This window comes from Sturnira hondurensis, unplaced genomic scaffold, assembly GCF_014824575.4.
Source record: "Sturnira hondurensis isolate 20B ecotype Veracruz unplaced genomic scaffold, ASM1482457v3 Scaffold0021143, whole genome shotgun sequence".
Taxonomy (NCBI): domain Eukaryota; kingdom Metazoa; phylum Chordata; class Mammalia; order Chiroptera; family Phyllostomidae; genus Sturnira; species Sturnira hondurensis.
The window spans coordinates 25,057,945-25,080,495 of NW_028093774.1; the positions used below are offsets into that span (position 1 = coordinate 25,057,945).

Consider the following 22,551-nt stretch of genomic DNA (forward strand, 5'->3'; position numbering starts at 1 on the left):
TCTTTTCGTTTGGCCTTCCTTGTTTTACATCTGGATTCCCGGATGGTTTATTTTGTCTGTTTCCTGAATTTCCCTCCTCTCCCATTTCTTATAGCCCTCCCCCCCCCCCCCCCCCGCCCTTTTCCTTCAGCTTCAGTTCTTTCCCCTGAAGATTTCCTTGGGCCACACAGGCTTTGTTGTTGCTCATCTGTTGAAGCAGTGCTGGCAAGAAGGAGGCCACAGCCGGCAGGCAGGGCCAAGGGGGGGGGGGCAGAAGACGACCTGGGTGTCTGGAGAGTCTCCCCCAGCCCTGGTGTCCTTTGAAGAGGAGCTTCCTTCTGGAGAGGGGCTCCCCCTGTGAGGGTGGACATTGGCTGCCAGGCTAGGAGAGGGCTGGGGGCAGATGGCATTTCGTCCATGTTGTGTGGGCCTGGGCTCCATTGCTCAGGGAAACCACAGAACCCACCCTTCTTTGGGTGTGCGGGTGGGGGATTCACCAGGTTCCACGGAGAAAGGCTGGGGCTCAGGGAGGGGGGGTGTACAGGCAGGGGATTCACCAGGCTCCACCCAGAAAGGCTGAGACTCAAGGGAGGTGCACCCCTGGGCATGTATCACTTATAGAGCTCTGTGCTGTGGGTGGGACGCCTTGCTGCACAGGGTCTGCCTCCTGGGGGAGTCTGGGACCCTCTGCTGTCTGGCTGAAGTCGGCCTGGGCATCTGGAGCTGTCTGCTGGGGAGACAGGCCATTTTCCAGCAGAAGGTCCCTCTGTCCAAGGCCCCCCACGCCTGGCCAGTGGGCGTTTTCAAGACTTGGGGAATGCAAGAAGGGGCTGATGGTTGTGAGGTATCTTAAAGGCTCTTGGGGGCAACACAAACCCCACCTGTGAGAGGTCCTGAGAGTCAGCTCTGGCACTGCTAGAAGCAGGTGGCACTTCTCGATAAGCGTGGTGGCAGAGAAATCCTAGAAGTTGCAGCCGCACCCCTCCTGGTCTGGAGTGGTGGGGAGGGGCGTGAGGAGTGGCCTGGCTCTGCTCCCCAGCTGTCTGAGGCAAACTGACTGGAGTCCATCTGGCTGTTGCCCCAGGCCCAGGCTTGCTTCCCACTCGGGGTGTCAGTGCCCCTGGGTGCTGGCTGAGTCCTCAGCAGGCCCAGCTGAGGGGTGAGCATCAGTGATCTGCTGGAGCACCCCTGGGGCCACGCTGCATCCCTGGGCCCAAGGGATGCCCAGGTGGACGCCCATCGCGCTGCCCTCTTCCTGGGCGCTGCGACGGCCGTGGCCAGATACTTCTCTGCAAGTGCCGTCAAGGGCCCCCTTGCCCTCCACACCTTGTTCTTTTGCCAGGTCCCACCCATTCCTCCTCATCCTCTTCATCAATGCACAATGTTCTTTGCCACTTTAGAAAAATACTATTGATAATATAAAAGGCTGAGAAAAATCTTTGCTTATACTTTATATTCTGCTTATAGTTTACTTACGTCTTCTAAGCCTTCCACCCTAGAGTCCAACTCTTGGAATGCAGTATTCTTTAAGACCCTAGAACCATAAGACCCAGGAGCCCCCAGACCCCTACTCCCAGGCCCTGTCGGTTTGGTTTATTCCTGGTTCAAGGGTCGTCCTGGACAGGAAGACTTGTTAGGGGAGTGGTGGTGCATTTTTTTCTAAGCACTTCCCTCAACTTTGCAAGGAGAGCTGGGGGTAAGGACCAGGTCTCTTTGATGTAGGAATTTGGGTGGAGATTATGGTCCCAGCCGCCACTCACCCTTCCCACCTGAGGCTAATGCACAGGCTCCTTCAACCTGCGGTCTCAGGGCCTCCGTTCCTGCCACCTCCCTCTGCCTTGCCTCTTCCCACGCACTACGTTGTATAAATATTTACGCCCCCGGGCTGGCAGGAATCTTTCTCCAGCTGCTTCCCTGGTCTCTGGGAGAGCTTGTTCTCTCACTGAACAGCTGCAGCAGGTCTGGTTGCCTTTGGTCAGACAAGAGCAGGCCCTGGTTTGGGGGCCTGCAATCCCTCTCCCCTCCCCCTCCCCTGCCCTGGGGTGGAGGGTGCAGTTGGCGGGAGAAACTCAGATCTAAAGAAGTCACAGGGCCATGGCAAACGTCCATCCTCTCTCCTCCACCGGCTGCCCACGTGGCGACCCTCCAAGAGCTGTCTGATTCCTGCTCTGGCTGGGGAGGTGGATCCTGCTCCTCAAAGGAACGACTCCCCAGGGTGGGGTCTGCTCCAATCCAGACTAGGAGATCATTCCAAGGCAAACTAGCTGGGGTTAGGACAAATGGGAACTTGGTTTACTCGTGAGCACTTCACAAGTATGTGCTATACCCCGATGATGCTGGAGCAGATCCCCTAGTTTGGAGCAACAACCCCTCAGAGACACTTCACCCTGGGCCTCTCCCCAGCTCCCGCAGCAGGTTCCCCCCGCCCCTCCACCAGTCCCTGTGCAGTGCTTCTGGGGGCCCGGGGCAGTGGAAAGGGCAGATGCTGCTTCCCCTTCTTTCTCAGTGACCCAGGGATCAGAAGCTTGCCAAGAAATCAAACCAGCATTTGTTGGGTTTCCATGGGCTGGGCGCCGTGTGAGGGACTTCCCCATATTCTCATAGAATCAAATCATTCAGGTCTCAAGCGCAGCAGATTTTTGAGCTTCCTTGTGCGTCTCTTCCTGGTGGGCACTTCACACAGTGTGCACAGAGCAGCCAGATCCCACGCACGGAGCCTTTCTTTGGCCTGTTCTGGTCTAGCACCTCCTAGAGCCAGCCCGTGCACACTGACCTCACCTGTGGCCACCTGTGGCCACCTCCCCTCCTGTGCCTCAGTTTCCCCCATCTGTGGGAAGTAACTGACCTGCACTCCACAAAGCATGCCACATTCAGCACAAGAACAGGTTTTTAAAAAACAACACAGTGGTTTCATTTAACTACTTTTTCTACGTAGGGGGCTAGGGAGGGTGACACGGAAGAGACTGTTGAGGTATCAGGCATGGAGAAGGTGCGTTCAGTGCTTTGGGGAGGCCGAGGAAAAGGAATACAGGGATGAAAAGGCCTGAGTCTCATCTGCAGCGACTCCAACGTTTAAGTCGTGGAGCCGCTGCAGGTGGAGGTGCTGGACTGGGGAGGGGCTCCTCCTGGTGGGGGCCAAGGACGAAGGCGCCCGTCTCTCTGGTCCACACGTGTACCAGAAAGCAAGCAGGGTCAATTCCGATCTCAATTTCTCTCTCTCTTTGTGCTCTGACCCATTCTGGGAAGGGGAGAACATCTAGTGTCAACGGTGTCTGTGTGAGACCTCGGAGAAAGCCCGCCCCCCACCCCCCAAGGGCTGGGCAGAGAGGACAGAGAGCCATCAGAGGCGAGGCAGGGGAGCAGTGGGCTGGGTATGGCCTTGGTGGGGTGGAGCGCCCAGGGAGAAAGGCGGGGAAACCACAGCTCAAGCCAATGCAGCTGTGAGATATTCCTGTTGCCTGCCTCCCCACCTCCAAAAGGTAAAACAAAACCCAAATAAAAGCCTGACCTGGCAGATATTAATACCCCAGAGCCAGGGCTGGTGTGCAAGCAGCCGCCCCCTTCTTCCCCCTTCTGTTTCTATAAGTGGCTGAAATAAATTTAGTGAAACAGCCCCACCCGTCTGAGGACCTAAGGTTTCAGAGCAGTGGGACTCTTTGCCCTGAAAGCCCCTGTTTTTCAGATTGGAGAGCTTTTTGTCTGAACTCCCTTCGGCAATGGAATGCTCTCAATCTAAAATGATTGTTTTGCTGCAGACACCTACTCCTCATGGACAGAGTCTCTGACACAGGACAGCGTGCGGGCAAGCCCATCTCCAGATGCTTGACAGTTTGACGCGGTCAGCTCCACTGGGCCACCACTTGGTCGGATCCACTGGAGCATTTATTGTGTGGTTATATGTTTTTTTGTGATATCTGTGCAGCATGTTCATTTAAGATTCTGTGTTGTCTGTCACATAGACTGACGATTATGACAAAGTTACTAAGGTAGAGAATTACTTATTGATGGCCTACTGTGTGCTGGGCGCTGTGCCAGGCACTGATGGTTGAGTTGAGAGTAGAGATAACCTGCTCTTGGAGCGTACATCCCGGTGGGAAGGGAGACGTCCGAAAGTGAAATGATTACAAAACGTGGCAACCATCATCATACTCAATGGTGAAAGGCTGAACACTTTCCCCTAGGAGTGGGATGAAAGGGCACGCACTTTCACCACGCCCATTCAGCATCACATTGGAAGCCTTAAAGAGGGCAATGAAAAAAGAAATATAATGCATAATATTGAAAGAAAGAAATTAAACTATTCTTGTTTTGCAGATAATGATAGTCTATGTTAAAAAACAAAGCAAACAGCCCTGGCTGGTGTAGCTCAGTGGATTGAGCGCGGGCCTGCGAACCACATGATCACAGTTCGATTCCCAGTCAGGGTACATGTCTGGGTTGCAGGCCAGTTCCCAGCAGGGGACTCATGAGAGGCAACCACACATTGATATTTCTCTCCTTTCCTTTCCTTCTAAAGATAAATGAATAAAATCTTAAAAAAGAAAAAGCAAACATGTAAAAACAAAGCTCAAGCAATCTACCCCCAAACCTTCTTATAACTAACGTGATGTGACTAAGATGATCGAGAACAAGGACAATATACAAAAATCAACTGTATTTCTATGAACTGGTACTGAGAAACTGCAAACTGAAATTTCAAAAAAATTACAGTAGTTACCCCCCAACAGAGAAGTATTAGGTACAAATCAAACAAAACATATATAACATCTGCATGCTGAAAACTAGAAGACACCTATGAAGAAATAAAAGAAGACCTAGATAAACAGGCATACCATGTCCATGGACCAGAAGACTCAACCTTGCACAGATGCCATTTCTTCCTGAGTTGATCTACAGACTTAATGCAGTTCCAATAAAAAAACATTGTTTTTTGTAGAGACAGACAAGGTGGTTCTGAAATTTATATGAAAAGGCAACAGAACTAGACTAGTTAAGCCAATTTTGGAAATTGAGAATAAAACCAGAGGAATTATAACATCTAATTTTAAGACTTACTTTAAACCTACAATAATCCAGACAGGATGGCATTGGCAAAGGAACAGACACACAGATCGATGGGACGAAATACAGAGACCTGTTCCAATATGCCAACCGATTTTGGGACAGATGCAAACACAAGTCCATAGGAAAACGATAGTCATTTCAACAAACAGTGATGGGATTGGATGTCCGTAAGCAAAAGAATGAAGGTGGTCTCCTCAACCTAGATCTCATATTTTACATAAAAACTAACTTCAAATGGACCATAGATACACGTGTAAAATATAAACTGTGAAACTTTTAGAAGAAAACAGACATCCTTGACCTAGGGGTAGGCAAAGAGTCTTTAGATGTGACACAGAAGGCATGATGCAGAGTAGATAAAACCGGTAAGTTACACTTCATCAAAATTAAAAACTTTTGCTCTGTGAACATTCTTTTGTTGGGAGAATGAAAAGATAAGGTACAAACTGGAAAAAATGTTTGCAAATCACATTTTGACAAAGCAGCAGTATCTAGAGTGTCTAAAGAACTCTTAAAACTCAACAGCAAGAAGACAAACAAGCAATTTAAAAATGGGCAAAAGACTTGAACAGACATTTCACCAAAGGACATACAGGGGGCACATGAGCACTTTGAAAGATGTCCAACATCATTATGCATTAGAAAAAAGCAAATTAAAACAGTGAGATACGACTACACATCTATTAGAATGACTAAAATAAAAAATACAACTATAAGTGCAGGTAAGGAAGCAGAGCAACTGGAAACTCTCAGATATTGCTTTTGGAGATGCAAAATGTTATATCCACTCTCGAATATGACCTGGCAGTTGTCTACACATTTCACTATACTCCTACCATATGACCTGGCACTCCCACTCCAATGTGCAATCCCCACTGAGATAGTGGCAATCCCAAATCCACTAAACAATTATTTAATTATTTCTTACTAAAGAAATAATTTCCTTTATTTAACTAGGAGATAAATAATCTCCTAGTTTCTTACCCCAGAGAAATAAAAATTTATGTCCACACAAAAATCGGGATGCAAATGTTTCCTGCAACTCTATTCACGATGGCCCCCAAATGAAAACTATCCAACGCCCTCCAACTGATAAATGGACAAAACATTGGTGGTACACACGTACAGCGGAACATTATTTTTCAATGAAAAGAAATGCGCTGTTAACGCAGGCAACCAGGTGGGTATATCCCAAAGGCATCACGCTATGTGAAACCACACAGACTGCAGACTCCACTTACACAACTTTCAGGAGAAGCCGACCTGCAGCCCAGAAAACAGACGGGTGGCTGACAGAAGGGGGGGTGGTCGACGGGGCTGGGGTGGGGGGTGGACGGAACCACTCTGTCTCTGGCGGGTGGTGGTCGTGTGGATCTATCAACATGGTAACATTTGTAGAACTAAACTGACCAAATAAAGGTCAATTTTACTGCATGTTAAATTAAGAAGTCCAAGTTTATAGGAATGAATGTCTATTCACAAACTGAACTAACCACTTGGAAGGAAATAAACATTCTGTGAGGGCAGAAGAGAGAAAGCAGGCACCTTTGCCTTGATGGTAGGAGTGGGGAACCAAGAATGGTTGAGGAAACAATGCCTGAGCTGGGTTCTAAAGGATGGTTGAAAATTGATTTTGGTCAAAGGAAGCTCAATTCAGATAGAAGAAACCCTGTGTGTCACAGCCCTGGGGCGGTAGGAAGGATGGCTTGCCGTCATCTGAAAGTGACTGGAGCCTAGGGAGTGGTACCCTGAGGGGTAGGCGAGGCAGTGGTGGGGACAGGAGGCTGCAGTAGCGCAGTCAGATCTGGTTGGGCCAAGAGTTGGGTTCGTACTCGAGCAGGGATGGCCAGCCAAGGGTTTTCGGAAGTTGCAATGCGAGATCACATCTGGGTTTTGAAAAAGGTCACTTGGACGGCCCTCTGGAGAAGGGTTCTAGGGAGGGTGGGGATGGAGACTGGCTACGTATGCAGAGAGCTTGGAATTGGGGGGAAAACGCTAAAATAGAGTTTCTCAATCTTGGTACTACTGACGTTTGGGACCAGAAAAATCTTTTTGTTCTGGGGACCGCCCTGTGCCTTGCAGGATGTTTAGCAGCGCCCCTGGCCTCTGCCCTCCAATTGCCAGTAGTCCCGACCTTTCCCCCTCCAGCTATGACAACCCCAAACCTCTCTAGATGTCACCGAACATCCCTTGGGAGGCAAAGTCACCCCTGGTGGAAAACCGCCGCTCTAAAATAATGAAATCTAGGGTTTCTAGCTTCGTAATAGAATCATCTGAAGAGTTTAGAAAATACAAAGGCTGGGCCTTACCCCCAGACCAACTGCAGCAGAATCTTTCAAAGTGGAGTGAGGTGGGGCATAAGTATGCGTTTAAGAGCTCTCAGGTAATCCTACTCAGAGTGGCGTTTCAATGCCACCACCTGTCTAGTCCAACACTCTCCATCTCTCCAGGTCAGAACAGTGAAGCCCAGAGGAGAGAATGGCCCACTGAGCCAGAGAGAGCAGCTCTAGAACCCAAGATTCTTGACTTCAAGCCCAGTGCTCACTCATTAGCAACTAGGGTCCTCTCCTTTTTCCAGGCCTCAGGGCCTGCCTTACCCAGGGGTGGGGGTGGCATCAGAAAATGACACAGATGTCAGTTGGCTATTTCATGGACAAAATCCTGAAGAATCCTTTTGCAAAATGAATACTCCCCAGCATTTTGGTGGGCTCATGAGGCCCCAAGAATGGTTTGGTTTATATACTGTGGCTAAGCATATTAAAGATTTCAGCTAGGCCTGACACTAGGTACTTTACTGGCCAATTTTAGCCTATTATTATCCCTGTTTTAGAGATGAGGAAACAGAGGCTTTGGTTAGTGTCTTGAAAAGTCACAAAGCCAAGGTCTGGATTCAGAATGGCCCAATTTTTAAGATTTTATTTATTCATTTTTAGAGAAGGGAAAGGAGGGAGAAAGAGAGGGAGAGAAACATCAATGTGTGGTTGCTCCTCGTGACCCCAGGACTGGGGATCTACTGGGCACCCCTTCGCAGGTCAGTATTCAACCCACTGAGCTACACCAGCCAGGCCAGGGCTTTGACACACACAATCTTAAACCTTAGTGTTTGAGTCACTAGCTGAAAAGTTACTAAAATGCAGATTCCTGGCCCTGCCCCCCAAATCTGATTCACTAGGGCCTGGGTCCAACCTGAGGAATCTGCGTTCCACAGACACGAAAATTAAATCGAAACCAGGCACCTCTCTGGCACCACCTGCCCCGCCCCCTTTCTAATCCAGGGATTTTGCGGCTGTCCCAGGGTTTCAGGCCGAGGTGGCGGGGCAGGGGGGGTGGGGGGTGGGGTGGCAGTCCGAGGCATTTGGGGGATTTTGAAGGGAACCTGAACTGAAGTCGGGGAGGAACTGTAACATCGCAGGGATCAGATCCTGAGCTGCAGCCTGGGCCAGCGTGGGACTCTGGGGAGGGCGCCTGGAAAGCGCTGGGCGACAAGGCCTTGCGGTCTAGGGCTTCGCGGCCCAGGGGGTCGGCGACCCAGCGCCCCAGCGCCCCACACTCTCACCTGCCTCGAGGTGCGCCCGGGGTCCAGACTGGTCAGTGAACATATCCGTCGCGTTTCCCTAATTCCGAGGACTTTCACTTTCCCCCTTTCACAAAACCTAATACCCTGAAGCCAAAAATACCGGGCTAGGCCCTCTCCGGGAGGAGACCGGCCCCGAGCGCGCAGCGAGGACCCGGAAGCCGAGCCCGGCGGGAGGGCCTGGTCCGCCGCCGCCCTCCCCAGTCGGAAGCGGCGGTGCAGGTGACGGGGCGGCCTCTGCGCGCGGCCGGGGAAGGACCCGGAGGGCGGGCTGCCCAGCGCCAGGGGTGGGGAGGGCCGCGCAGGCCTCCCGTCGGGCTTCCTGCCCGGGTCGCGGCTCGCCGTGGTCCCGCCACTCTCGGGCACCTGCGGGGCAAGTCTCTGCGGGGACCGGCTGGCTCAGACCCTGACACCCCCGGCCCTCCCCGGCCCTGCTGGACGCTGCTCCCCGTGCGCCGCGGCGTGGACGCCGGGTCAGTGAAGGGTTAAGGAGGCTCGCTCCCTCCCCTCGGCTCCTCACCCTTGGAAAGTCCCCGAAATGACGTTTGAACCCGACAATTAAAAAAAGGGTTTAATTATAGAGGCCGGCTCTGAGAGCTGGAACAAACCCGGTCGGTCCGCGGGGCCGGTAAACAACTCCGGGGCGAGCGGCCCGGGCTGGCCGCCGCCCCGCGGAGCCCGCGTCCCCCGGAGAGGGGGAGGGGAGCGCCTTCCGGGAGTTGGAGAAGCGGAGGAAATTCGAGGAATCGCGTTCTCTTTGGAGAGCGGGTGGCGGGGGAGACTAGCCCGGGGCGCCGTGGCCGCAAGCTGGTGCTCCGGCCGGTCCCGCAGCCGCGGGGAAAAGCGCCGCCCCCCGGAGAGGGGGAGCAGTGGGTGCGGGCCGGGCCCTGGGCGGGGAGGAAGATTGCGCCCGCCTTGGGTCCCCTTACCCCTGCTTCTCCACCTCTCTCCTCCCCTCAGCATAGTTTCTTGAACCCTCCAGAGTTAGAGCAATGGGCCCTTTTGCGGGGGGCTGGGAAATAAAAAACCGAAATAGCTTCACATCAGGACGCAGACTGACCCTGTGGTTTTAACGCGCGCCCTACTCTGCGCTGAAATCTGGAACTCATTACCTCATCGCCAAGAAACTGCGCGAAAGCGCCTCCCCCCTCCCCCCCCCCGGAGCTGGGGAAAGGGCCGAGCAAACATCCCTTTAAGAAAGAAACCTACATTTGATTGATTGAAATTAGGGTGGATGGAAGTTATTTCCCTTTCTGGCGCTTGCCAGATTTCAAGAAAAGCTGCAAAATGGGAGCAAAGGGAGGGAAGCAACAGGCGGCCGGAGAGCAGCAGAAGAAAAAAGCAGGGGGCGGCAGCCGGGTTGAAAACGGGGCGATCAATTTAAGTCAAAGAAGACGGACAAATGAAAGCAGACCGCGCTGGGGATCCCGTCGGTTTGTCGCTGCGGCACAAGCTGTGTGTTTCGCAGAGATGAAAAACCAGTTCCTAGAACAGTTGTGATTGAAAGTTTTGCCTCGGTTTGCCCGGAGGCTGACGAATAAATAAAAAATGCAGTAAAATGTGAGTGTGCGCGCGTGTGTGCGCGTGTGTGCGTGTGTGTGCGCGCGCGCGTGTGTGGCGCTAGTGGTGGTGAGAGTGCGACTCCAGGGCTCTGCTTGGCCCGCCCTGTCCTTTCCAAAGAAACGTGCTCATAATGGGGTGACCTAATTACATCGCAATGGAACCCGCTCTTAGCCACTCCGCGTGCGGGGTTTCATAACAGACCCGGCGGCCTCCAGTGCTGGGAAGAAACGTGCGAGGGCTGTGCAGGCGGCCGGGCACGCGGGGGAATAGGAAAAACGCAGCCCTGCGGTTTCCGCCGGGGCCCTCGTCTCAGCACACCCGAGAACGCGCGGGGGCGGGTGGGGAACACGTTAGGAACTTTTTATTTGGGTGAGTGGAGGGGCATCCGAATATAGCAGTAAATAAATACAATTTTACAGTCTTGAAAGGAGTAACAATCTATCCGAGGCCTTTCGGTTTCGAGGATCCCATGCCCCCTCCCCCCCCCATCCCGCCCAAACAGCGCAGCGTGACAAGCCATATGTTCCGTTCCTGAGGGGGCGGGGGAGGAACGACAAGTTAAGTGTCGCCTCCTCCACCTCTTTACCTTCATTCTTGTCAAAGTAACTTTTTTCATTGTTTAAGCGTCTAGGCGTGTGTGCATGCGTCTGTTTGGCGCGGCCCCGGTTCAGAGCGCGCGTGGAAAGTTGTGTTGCTGGGTGGGTTTTGGCGGGGTGGGGGGAAGGAGAGGGCGTTCATGAGGATTTAGGTTTACTTTATAAAGAAGTTTAAAGACTGGGTGCGCGAAATAAATACAACTCCCAAACCTGTTAAAACAAACAATCCGCCCGGGCGGTGGTCGTTTTCGCTACCCCTGGCCTTCCCTACCTCCCCGTCCCCACTCCCGCCAGCTGGGGAGAAAAACCAAAACAAAACAAAAAAACAAACGTGGAACCCGAGAGTGGGAGGCTTTGTGTGTCCCATACTTCCCAATTTCCCATCTCCTCGCCCAGCCAGGTTTGCGGAGGGGAGCCGAGCGCCGGCGACCACTCGGAAAGAGCAAGTCGTGCGCGGCGCTTGGAGGAGTTTGAAGAAAGATCCGCTCAAGATGGAAACGGCAGCGGGGCTCAGGGCAGGCTCCGGCTCCCGCTCGCAAAAAGAGAAAGTTGAACCCGCCTTCCTGCCCGATAAAAAACAACACAACAAGAACCCCGAAGAGGGTGGAATGAGTGATGTCGCAGAATCCAGATCGCCGGCTGACAAAGGAGAGGAGCGCGGCTGGGGAGAAGGGCGCCGGCTAGCGAAGCGAGCGGACTGCAAACTTTTCCTCTTTAAGAAAAAAAAAAGTTGAGCGCGGCTGGGAGGTTTTTTTTTTTCTCTTTCCCCTCGCCTACTTTTCACGTTTCCCCTCCCCCTTCTTCTTTTTGAAAGTTTTTTTTCCCCCCCGAGTTTGACCGCATGGCTGATTCAACTTCAGTGTCAATCAACTTTTTTTCCTCCTCTTCCTTATTTAAATAAGTTTAAACTCCTCCTCTCCCCATCTACTATAAATGGGTCTTGGCGCGCCGCAGCCGGAGAGAGTCAGAAAGGCTAGGGGCCCCGGGAGCAGGCGTGTGGGACTCCTGACCGGAGAGCCGAGGCTGCGCCTTGCCCGCACCGGGACCTTCGCGGCACACCAGATCCTTGCCCTGCCCCGTGCGAGCGCCCAGGATGACCACCACCCTCGTATCTGCCACCATCTTCGACTTGAGCGAAGTTTTATGCAAGGTAAATTGGGGCGGAGCGTTTGCTTTTCAAAGATTTTCCCTTTTCGCTTTTGCCTTAAAAAGAGAACCCCCAGAAGTTAATGTCTGGGGAAGCAGAGGGGAAAGGGAGAAAGTTAAGATAGTTTTTAAATTTCCGCCCTGTTCCCCCCTCCTCCCCAGTTTGAAGGAATTTGGCCCTCTCCGCCCCACCGTTTGAGTTTAAACAGCCCCTGCTCGCGGACTGCATGGGAATGTAACCCAGAGGCCGGAGTTCACGAGTGAAGTTTGCGTGGCGGGGCTCCCCGAGGGGCGCCGGGCGCTGGCTTGGATTGGGGCGCTTGGAGGTGATCACTGCTCGAGCCCAGTTTCGCTGGTGCGCTCGGTTTCCCGGTGTGTGCTCCGGGCATCGCCGCCGTCGTGGGGGGCGGGGGGGTAGGTTTCGAGCCTCGCTGGGCGCGTTGCCGGCGGGTGCGGTTGGGAAGAGGCCGCCTTGGTGAAGTGAGTCTCCCGACGTTTTGCTGGGAGATCGTCCTGTTTTGAAGGGGCTGGAATCCGCGGGGGGGCGGGAAAAAAGGCCAAGAGCTGTCATTCAAAAGGATGTTGCAAAACTGCAGTGGGGCTACAGTTGGCCCCGGTTCGGCCAGGCTTCCTCCTGGGATAGGCGGGCGTGCTGCGAACTTTGGGGGTGAACGTGGAACTTCGGTGGACCCGTTTGCTTGTTTTCTGGGGGACTGCGGCTCGCAGACATGGAGGGTGAGGGGGACACGGTAACAAATGCCGGTGTGAATTCAGGGGTCCTCACGAGGAAGGATTTAATGGGGGCGTCCTTAAGCCGTGTAGCTTGCCAGTCGGTGTGAGAAAAAGCAAGTTTTAAGCTCGGAATGTTCAAGGAGGGCGGTGTAAGTGCACCCAGGGAAACAAGTCTGCGGGTGTTGATTCTTCTCTTCGCTACCTCTCCCGTTTTCTTCCTAAAGAAATAGGGAAGCTGCTAGGCTACTTTTAATTGCTGAAGTATTTTTGCTTTCTTTTAAACACGTTGGGTCATGTTGCTCTCTTTCCCCAGCCTGCTTCTCCAGTCGGCGCAGCTGCCAGGGCCCCAGGGCTGCGGGGTTGGGGTGCAGGGACGCCGAGGAGCTGAAGAGAAACATCAAAACTTTGGAATCTCAGCTTCTTTCCCTCCCCGCGCGTTCCCAAACTGCAGTTGCCCTGGCGGCTGCCTGAGTTCTCCCTGCACTTCTTCCTTCTCTTCCCAGCTCTCTCACTCTTTGATCTGTTTCTCTTTCTCTCGCCCCCTCCCCCCACAGGACTTTTTAAATGAACCTCATTGTTGGGAACCGGCTCCCGACTTCGTTCCTGTAATCCGCTCTCCGTGGGGTGGTTGCTGTTACAGATTCCCGATCCCCCGCAGCTGATCCTAAGGGACCAACTTTAGAATTTGTACAATGACACCCACATGGGCTGGGAGCCAGTTCCTACCCCAGCACCCTTTCCAAGTCTTGGGTACAGTTTGAGCTGGGGACCGGGGTCCCATTGGAACAGAAACCTGCTGTGGTGGCTTGGCCCCCACCGCCCAAACCCATTGTTGACTGGCAGGCGGGGGGGGCGGGATTTGGTGCTTTCTTTTTCCTTCCCACCTGCAGCTTTGCGTTAAAGATTAAACACTGGTGCTCTTATTCCACCCTGCTCTTGGAGCCAGAAGACGAATTGCAAAGGCATCTTCACAGTGGAGGGCAGTGGAGTGGGCAGGGGGTGTTGGGGGGAGAGCTGTGGAAGGCAACTCTTTCCGGAGCACGGGGAAAGGAGTTTTACTTTCAGGAATCACATCTCTCTCCCTGCCTAACCCCAGACGGGGGACAGGGGATTTCTCTTCCGTCCCCCTGCTACTTCCTGCCGGCCGCTCCCCCATCCCCCCAGCAAGATAAAAGCAAAGGCAGTCTGGAAACCTGTTGCCAGAGGAAGGGGGCACTTCTGCAGGAGGAAGTAAAGAGTCTTGGGCCGGGTTTGGGGGTGGTCATCTAAGCAGGGACTGGTCACAGGGGCCTGGAGCTCATGGACTCCAACAGTTACCTGTTTTTGTTAGGGGGAGGGGCAATCGAGAGACGTCTGCGTAATGTGAGATGAGCTGAGGAATCTATTTGGGAAGTAAAGATGTTGGGTTTTATGGATGTAAGTGGTAGCTTTGGGGACAGGATATGGAGGGCTTTTTTTGTTTTTAATGCAGGGGGCCGAAGTAAACCAGGGGGCTCCTCTGTGGGAGGGGAGGGGCCTTGCCAGGGCATGGGCAGGGTGGTTCCCCAGAGGTGAGTGTTTCTGACTGTAGGGGGCTGCCCTTAGTGCGTGCTGTCTCGGCCTGGTGGATGGCCCTGCCACTAACCATCCCCTCTCTCCTCTCTCTTTCCTCCAGGGCAACAAGATGCTCAACTATAATACTCCCAGTACAGGGGGCTGCCTGCTGGACAGGAAGGCGGTGGGCACCCCCACTGGTGGGGGCTTCCCCCGGAGGCACTCTGTCACCCTGCCCAGCTCCAAGTTCCACCAGAACCAGCTCCTCAGCAGCCTCAAGGGTGAGCCAGCCCCAGCTCTGAGCTCTCGGGATAGCCGCTTCCGAGACCGCTCTTTCTCAGAAGGGGGCGAGCGGCTGCTGCCCACTCAGAAGCAGCCCGGAAGCGGCCAGGTCAATTCCAGCCGCTACAAGACGGAGCTGTGCCGCCCCTTCGAGGAGAATGGCGCCTGTAAGTACGGGGACAAGTGCCAGTTCGCACACGGCATCCATGAGCTTCGAAGCCTGACCCGCCACCCCAAGTACAAGACAGAGCTGTGCCGCACCTTCCACACCATCGGCTTCTGCCCATATGGGCCCCGCTGCCACTTCATCCACAACGCCGAGGAGCGCCGCGCCCTGGCCGGGGCCCGGGACCTCCCCGCCGACCGTCCGCGCCTCCAGCACAGCTTTAGCTTTGCTGGGTTTCCCAGCGCCGCTGCCACCGCCGCTGCCACAGGGCTGCTGGACAGCCCCACGTCCATCACCCCGCCCCCCATCCTGAGCGCCGAGGACCTCCTGGGCTCGCCCACCCTGCCCGATAGCACCAGTAACCCCTTTGCCTTCTCCAGCCAGGAGCTGGCGAGCCTCTTTGCCCCCAGCATGGGGCTGCCTGGGGGTGGTTCTCCCACCACCTTCCTTTTCCGGCCCATGTCCGAGTCCCCTCACATGTTCGACTCTCCCCCTAGCCCTCAGGATTCTCTCTCGGACCAGGAGGGCTACCTGAGCAGCTCCAGCAGCAGCCACAGTGGCTCAGACTCCCCCACCTTGGACAACTCAAGACGCCTGCCCATTTTCAGCAGACTTTCCATCTCAGATGACTAAGCCAGGGTAGGGAGGGACCCCTACCCACTCCACCGCCCCACCCCATACCCGCACCCCTGCCTTCCTCTCCCTGACCTCCCCTACAGTCCCGACATTAACAAGGTTAAGCTCAACCCCTGTCCCCTAGAACCTTGGAATGCTCCCCACTCTACCCCTTTTAACCCCCTAACATAAGGACAAGTCAATTTGTCAGTAGCTTCCTCTGGTTTGAACCCCCCTCCCTTGATTTTATAGCCCACTTACCGTGCATAACAGACAAGTACCGTATTTGTCAGTAGATGCCTTTTCCCTCCTGGCTTAAGCCTTAAGTGCCAAATCACAAAAGAAAAAGCAGTAACAGTTTACAGAAGCAACTTAGTGCCTTGTAATCTAACTTTGTCACTGTGACTACATTACCTCTTCAGCGCCAGAGGGCACCCGTGGGCCTCCCAGAGCCTCTGCCCATGGGGGTGGGGGGGGGGACCCAGACCAGCAGCTCCCTCCACTGGCGACGCAACTGCACCTTCCCTCGTTTCAGTCTCCCACACACGTCCTCCCCTCCCCAGCGAACCCGCCCCACACCCCCTCGGGAGAGTTGTTGCCAGACTTGGGTTTTTGGGAAAACCTATCTAGACGTTCAAAACCTTTCTCTTCCCGACCTGAACCTTTGTTGACTAATCTTGCCTGGGTTCTAGTAGGTCTACAGGAAGGAAGACTGAAAAAAGTGGATGAAGATTGTGACTGAAGTGGGACTTTGTGATTTAATTTTTTTTCTTTTTCTTTTTTTGTTTTTAAGTGGGGAGGAAGGGGAAGCTAAGCTAGATGGACTATGAGAGACTTGATTTTGGTGCTAAAGTTCCCCAGTTCATATGTGACATCTTTTTAAAAAATGACAAAAAAAAAGAGAGAAAAGCTAAAAAAAAAATGTAAGGGGTAAGAGTTCATGGTATTCATTCCACATACAATATCTGTGTAAAACGATTTCCCGTAGAAGTAGCTTTAATGGTTTTGCTCTAGAATACCGTAGGTCTCCCCTTAGAGCACTCACGCCATGCTTTTTTCCCTGGGTTTTTAACTTCATATAACTTTCAGAAATTGGAGAGCAAAAATTTTGCTTGTCACTGCACATCAATATAAAAAAGCTTATTTAACTTATCAAAACGTATTTATTGCCAAACTATGCTTTTTTTGTTAATTTTGTTCATATTTATCGGGATGACAAATCCATAGAATATATTCTTTTATGTTAAATTATGATCTTCATATTAATCTTAAAATTTTGTGACGTGTCTTTTTCCCTTTTTTTCCACAGTTTTAATATATTATTCTTCAACGACATTTTTGTAACTTTACACTTTTTTGGTTATTTTATTTTAAAAAAATGAAAAATTAATTTAAAAAAATGCAAAAAACTGTTGGATTATTTATTTTAGAAATCTCCCCCCTTTGTGTTGGACTGCAAATTGAGTTCCTTTCTCTTAAGGCCTTTCACGACTAGGACTGAGAATGTATGTAGAAGTTCTGTGACAGTACAGAAGGAAAAGAGCTTTCTATGTATAGCTTCTAAAAGGGGAAAAAAGAGAAGCCCTTTGACTTCCATGTGCCCATCTCAAGACATTCCGACCGCAGATTTGAGGTTCTGGATTCCAGGTTTAGCGTTTCCCAGTGCTGAGGCAAACGGAACTGGCACACACACATTAAGATGAATGTAATTATTATTCCTCTTGCTGGTCACTACCGTCGCTTTCTATTTCTCTTTCTTTGTGTGAATTTATTTAAAAGAAGAAAAAAAACCTTTTTGTAACGACTATTTGCAGTTTAAAAAATCAATAAACCCCGTTTTTTTTTTCAAGAAATACTGATGGTGAAGCTGGCTTTACTTGGCTTGGGGTTCTGCTTTGTAGGTTTGTCTCCTGTGTATGTTGCAGGGAAACCAGTGGCTAGCTAGCTCCCTTGGTTGATGCTGGAAGTCTGCTGAGTTTAGAGGGGGCGGGGTGGAGGTTTATTGCAAAAGACCCTACCTATCCTTCTCTGGATTACCTGCCTGGTGTGCTGGTGGTTGACCAGGGGCCAGCCTTGCCCACCTGTGTGGAGTCAGGTTCTTCAGGGCCGCTGAGACACAGTGGCTTCTCTGCATAGCCTGGGGATGGTGTTTGGGGTTTCAAAACAGGGAAGAGGGGACCTAGCACATGGCACACCAGCAAACTTGAATTTGGACTAGTGATGTGGCCACTTCCAGGCTCATTATCCCACAGGAAGTTGACCTGAAGTCCTATCCTTGAACTACTGGGAGTGAATATGAAGTATTACAGGCTCAGAGAGGTGCACCTGGGGTGGTGAGGGGCTCAGTCACGGGCCCTGGGGATAGGGGTGGTTTCACTTGGATCTGACTTGTGCTTATGCATTGGGAGGGCTGTTCAGGGGAAGTGGGTATTAAAAAGGCCAGCATAACAGGAAATTGTCTTTAGGTCCCACTCCCTTAGTCTTTGTGATACCCTGATGCCAGGCAGAGTGGGCAAACTGTCACTTTGGGAATGGTGATGTCACAGCTAGAAGCAACGGAGCCAAGGCCAGATGCCCGCAGAGAGCAGATGTTTTGCTTGTCAGAGAGGATGGAGCCTTCTGAAAACCCCAAGTCTGGTTCTTGGGAGGATTTCTTTTTGGGGAGGTGGAAATACACTATTTGAGGCTTGGCTGCCTTTGGTTCCTTGCATTCAGTAAGTTTTAGGGGGTAAGCTGAATTTCCAGCTTGACTCCACCTGGCCAAAGGCAAGTAGGTCTGCAGAAGACATTGGCTGGGTGGGTCAGGGCTGTCTTGGGTCTGGGGAAGGCCTACCTTATGCATCCTGCCAACCATTCCTTCCCAGGCCAGCAGGTCTCTGCTGGGGGCGGGGGATAGAGATATGAAGTAGGAAAAGGGGACAATTGCCTCTTATGGGAAAGGTTGGTGGAAAAAGAGGGAGAAAAAGTGGCCTTTTGGGACTGGACTGAACTGTCCCTTAAGGCAGAATGACTCTATGTGTGTGTGTGTTGGGTGGTGGTGGTGGTGGCAGTGGCATGTGATCTTCCTACAAAAGCAAAAAAGGCCTTGAATTGCTCACCAGGAGCTCTTTCCCTCAGGCGTAGATGGGCATATGGCAGACATCTAATTTCCTGGCCCATGGTTGGGCTCAGAGGGAACTAAGCATACCCACTCCCTGCCCAGACTTTCCTCCATTGAGTCCTAGGGTGATGATGGGGGAGGCCCTGAAGGATGGGGGTGGGGGTGGTCTGCAAAGACAGTGGGGGCTCCCTGTGGTCTGGGGAAGCTCTCTGTTCCAAGAGAGCTTGGTTGCCCAAGAGCCAGATTTTTCTACCATCTAGATCTTAAATAGGAGATAGGTCCAAAGCTACTTGGGAAAGGAAATGGCAGAATTGTAGTCCCATTCTTTGACCAGGATGTTAGAAGACGAGAGGGCCTCCGCAGCTATCCTGTGCTCTAGGCTGGCAGGGCATCAAGGGAGGTGTGAGCCCAGCTGGCAGGGGACTTCCATCCTCATCTACAGTCTGGGGGGCGTAGGAGCCATGCTGAGAGAGCTGGAGGCAAGGTCTGCACAAAGGGAAGTGGGGCAGGAAAGGCCAGGCCAGCCTCAGTCAGCTGACTTCCTGGGGCGTGAGGCCTACTTCCCCATCTCCTTCCCCGAGACTGTGGGGCATCTTCGGTTTGGGGGCCTGCTCAGGGTCTGCCCTGGCTGGGCTGGGTCTCCATGGCTGTTGGCCCTGCAACCCATGGACTGGCCCTTGGCTAACGGTCTTCCCTTAGAACAGCTCAAAGAAATGAGCAATGAGCAAAAAGCTGTTATTTCGGCCACTGAGCAACGACTTAACCTTTTTAGGCCTGGAAGCCTCATTTTAAAGAGGAAGGCTGGGAACCTGTTGTTCCTCAGTGGTGCACTGGTGGAAGGGGGGTGCTTTGAGAGAGTGTAGAGGCAGACAAAAGCTGGATTTGGCAGCCAGTTGGATCATGAAACATTGATTACCAAAGAGGCAGAAGGGCCAGGGCAGGAGGAAGTTTTCTGGCACAGAGGAAGGAGGGGTGTTGAAGTCCTTCAACCAGGGTTCAAATCCCAGCTCCCCCTCTACCAGATTGTGCCTTGGGCAAATGACTCAACCTTGGATTTTCCATCATGATTTCAAGCTGTTCAAGGGGTTCAAACATGATGGTGAGGATCACGTGGACATTAGCCATGACAGCTCTCTCTAAGTGCTAGGTAGTCTGAGAACTTTGTGTGTGCGAACTGGTCATGTGCTCACAGTGACCCCATGGAGGAAGTTCTAAACTATTCCATTTTACATATGGAGAAATTGGAGTGCAGAGTTCACTAACCTGTCACGTAGCTGGAAGTGCCAGGATGTGAAGCCAGGCAGGCTAGCCCCGTCATTGCATGTCACCACCATGTCGCAGGCTGGCATACTGAGCGCATTTGGCACAGTCCCCAGCACATAGTAACTGCAAATTGACCTGTGTTAATTCCTGTCTCCCTTGGCCTTTTGTGGAGATTTTTCAGGGACACAAGAGGCAGCCAGTTGGATTAGATGACTCTGCACACACCCCCTCCACCGACTGTCATGATCTCATGTCCCACGAGGCCCTGGATTGGTGTGTTTGGAGGACAGGGCCTAGGAGGGGGGGGCAGGCTCCCTCCTTGGACTTTCCCCTTCTCTGCCTGCAGCAGGGTGGTTTCGGTTAATGATCAACAGAAAAGGGTGCCCTGGGTGCCTGGGGAATTGGCTCTGTGCCCTTCTTCCCTTGGGGTCTCCCTGCCCTGCATGTAGGCAACCATTTAATCACGTCTGGCTGAATCAACTGGAACTCTACTGAGTTCAGAGGGCGGGGGGGGCGGGGCAGGGGAGACTGGCCAGGCTCCTTGCCACATGCTTGCTGCCCTCCAGACAGCTCTTCTCCGGAAGTAGAAATGCGGGGAGTTGGGAATGGGGAAATCTCAGCCTTTTCTTGAGGTCAAGTCAACCCTGGGGGGCCCTGTGGTGACCACTCCTTGGTGGGTAAAGCTTGGGTTACAGAGAAAACTTCTAGCCTCGGGGCCTACAGTGTTTTCTGGACAAGTCCCAGAGGGTTGCCTCTGTGTTAGCATTGTGGGGGGTTCATGTGTGAGGAGCCAGGGCAGGGGCAGCCCACATGCCAGCCGGGTGCCCACCTCTTACTTGTGAGACTCAGCGGCTGGTTAGGGTCAAGAATGCCTCCGCTGAATTTAGGCTGTTTGCATCTGTATGATAGGCTGGCAAAGGCCAGGTCTCAAGGTACAGGGCTGTTTGTGACGACCTTATGTGCACTGTCAGCTTAAGGCACAGTGAAAATAAATATTGGCAATGGCCAAACCTGAGGCAATTTTCTCCCACCTGGAGCCAGTCAGGTAGCTGCCCCCTGACTCCCAACTGTACTGCAGTGAGAAGAGCTCATGACCACACAGGACAGAGTTCACTTCTTCCCTGCCCCTGCCCCCAGTACTCCAGGGGGAGGGGGTTGGAAGACTCTGCTGCTCAGGTACACAGCGGATTTTGGTGTCAGGGACTGGGGTTTAAGTCCCTGCTCAGAGTCAACCTCACTCTCTGACCACAAGCTAAAAATTTAGTAGGCAGCTCATAGTCCCAGTTTCCTCATTTGCAAAATAGGATGATGGTGATGATGACACCCACTTCAATGGGTAAGCTATGGTGTAGGCACACAATGGAATACTATACAGCTCTATAAAAGAACAAATGCCGTATATGTACAACAACATGGATGAATTGCAAAAACATAACGTTGAAAGAAACCTGCCACAAAAGAACCCATGTTGTGAGTCCATTTATATAAAATTCATAAGCAGGCTAGACTAATCTACATGGGTAGAGATTTAATTAGAAGAGAAAGTATAATGTACATAAAAATGATTTGAGCTGCATGCTGAAGATTTATGCACTTTTTTGCATGTTTTATTGCATATAAGTTATACTTCAAAAATAACAATGCTACAGAGTTATTGTGAGTGTTAAATAATACACATCAGAAAAAATAAAACTCAGTACCTGGTCCATTACAGGCACTTATTATGGCTGGTTTTTATAACAGCAGCAACCTGAGGATGGTGGTATTGTTCCCTCCCCCTTTTATAGACGGAGGGAATGGGCTCAGGGCAGGGCAGTTGCCCAGGTGAAGTGGGATTTGAATCCCAGGAGATCAGCTCTCAAGCCTCCAAGCTGCCCACTACCCTAGAGTTGCCCTTGGTGTGCAGTTGTTATTTCTTCAGAGAAGGTAGATAGTGGTAATCCAGGCTCCAGCAAGCTGGCTAATTAATACATGCAATCATTCACATTAAAAAAGAGCATTCCTCTTTGCAGATTCAACATTAGTCTCCTGTAGGTAGCAAGTGCCTCTTGTACTTTGTGTAGAGTAGGAGGAGGCTAAGTTGGGGCCCAGCTGGGCTCTGAGGGGCTGGAGAGAGGAGAGTTTAGCTGTGTGGGTCAGCATCGGGGCCCACCACCCTGGGAGTGGCCCATTCAGCCTGTCTGGCCTGGCCTATCACTCTGTAAGGCCGATGGAGGCTGGCTCGGCCTGGTCTTCCCTGACCCTGTGGCTCAGGGTGCCTGGCAGCCTCATGTGGCTGTGATGACATTGCTCCCTCCTTCTGTTCCATCTCACTCTTGTGGGAAGTGTTTCTGGCAGCAGGGCTCTGGGAAAATGTTCCTGGATCTTGAGAGAGGGAGCTGCCCAGCCCAGGCAGTAGATCTGGCCTCCCCAAGGCCCTGGGTGCAGGCTCTCGTGGGGCTGACCTGCAGGCACAGAGTGGGGAGGCAGCAGCACCCCATGCTCTGGGGAGGGCCTACAGCTTGGGGTCAGGCATCAGGGCAGAATTTAAGGAGGTGCTCACTATTGGGATTGTGCAAGTGAGTTCCTCCTTAAATTCTGTACCCTGGCACTCACTTGTCTCCCTCTCATTCCAGCCCTGTTAAGCAGGCCTGGATTTGTGACTTTGCTGTGCAACTTCGGGCAGATCACTTGGCCTCTCTGAGACTCATTCTTCTTCTCTAAGCAGGACTCAGGAAGCACATTTCACCCTGCTCACTTTGCAGGGCTTGATGAGGTTCAGATGAGATGGAGAGGAAGGGCCTTGGGAATGAAAAAACAGTGGATAAAGATGGTATTGGGAATGTGGTAGCAGCTTACAGTCCCCAGGGTGACAGAGCCCCTCTTCCAGAGAAGGTTTAGTGCTGCGACCTGGCACAGTAGGTTGCGGACTTAACATACAAGCCAGGTGGGGGGGCTG

At 52.4% G+C, this 22,551-nt stretch overlaps 1 protein-coding gene across 1 annotated transcript; it reads left to right on the forward strand.

The window, feature by feature from the left end:
- Positions 1-11,718: 11,718 nt before the first annotated feature.
- Positions 11,719-16,629, forward strand: ZFP36L1 (ZFP36 like 1 zinc finger CCCH-type). The gene is made up of 2 exons (XM_037031773.1): positions 11,719-11,926; positions 14,309-16,629. The coding sequence occupies exons 1-2, from the start codon at positions 11,870-11,872 to the stop codon at positions 15,266-15,268; spliced, it is 1,017 nt and encodes a 338-aa protein (XP_036887668.1). The 5' UTR covers positions 11,719-11,869; the 3' UTR covers positions 15,269-16,629.
- The last annotated feature ends 5,922 nt before the right edge of the window (positions 16,630-22,551 follow it).

Bases quoted from the DNA above. Each gene is read 5' to 3' on its own strand.
- ZFP36L1 (XM_037031773.1), top strand. From the start codon at position 11,870: ATGACCACCACCCTCGTATCTGCCACCATCTTCGACTTGAGCGAAGTT. The intron at 11,927-14,308 runs GTAAATTGGGGC...TCTTTCCTCCAG, and splicing joins TGAGCGAAGTTTTATGCAAG to GGCAACAAGATGCTCAACTA.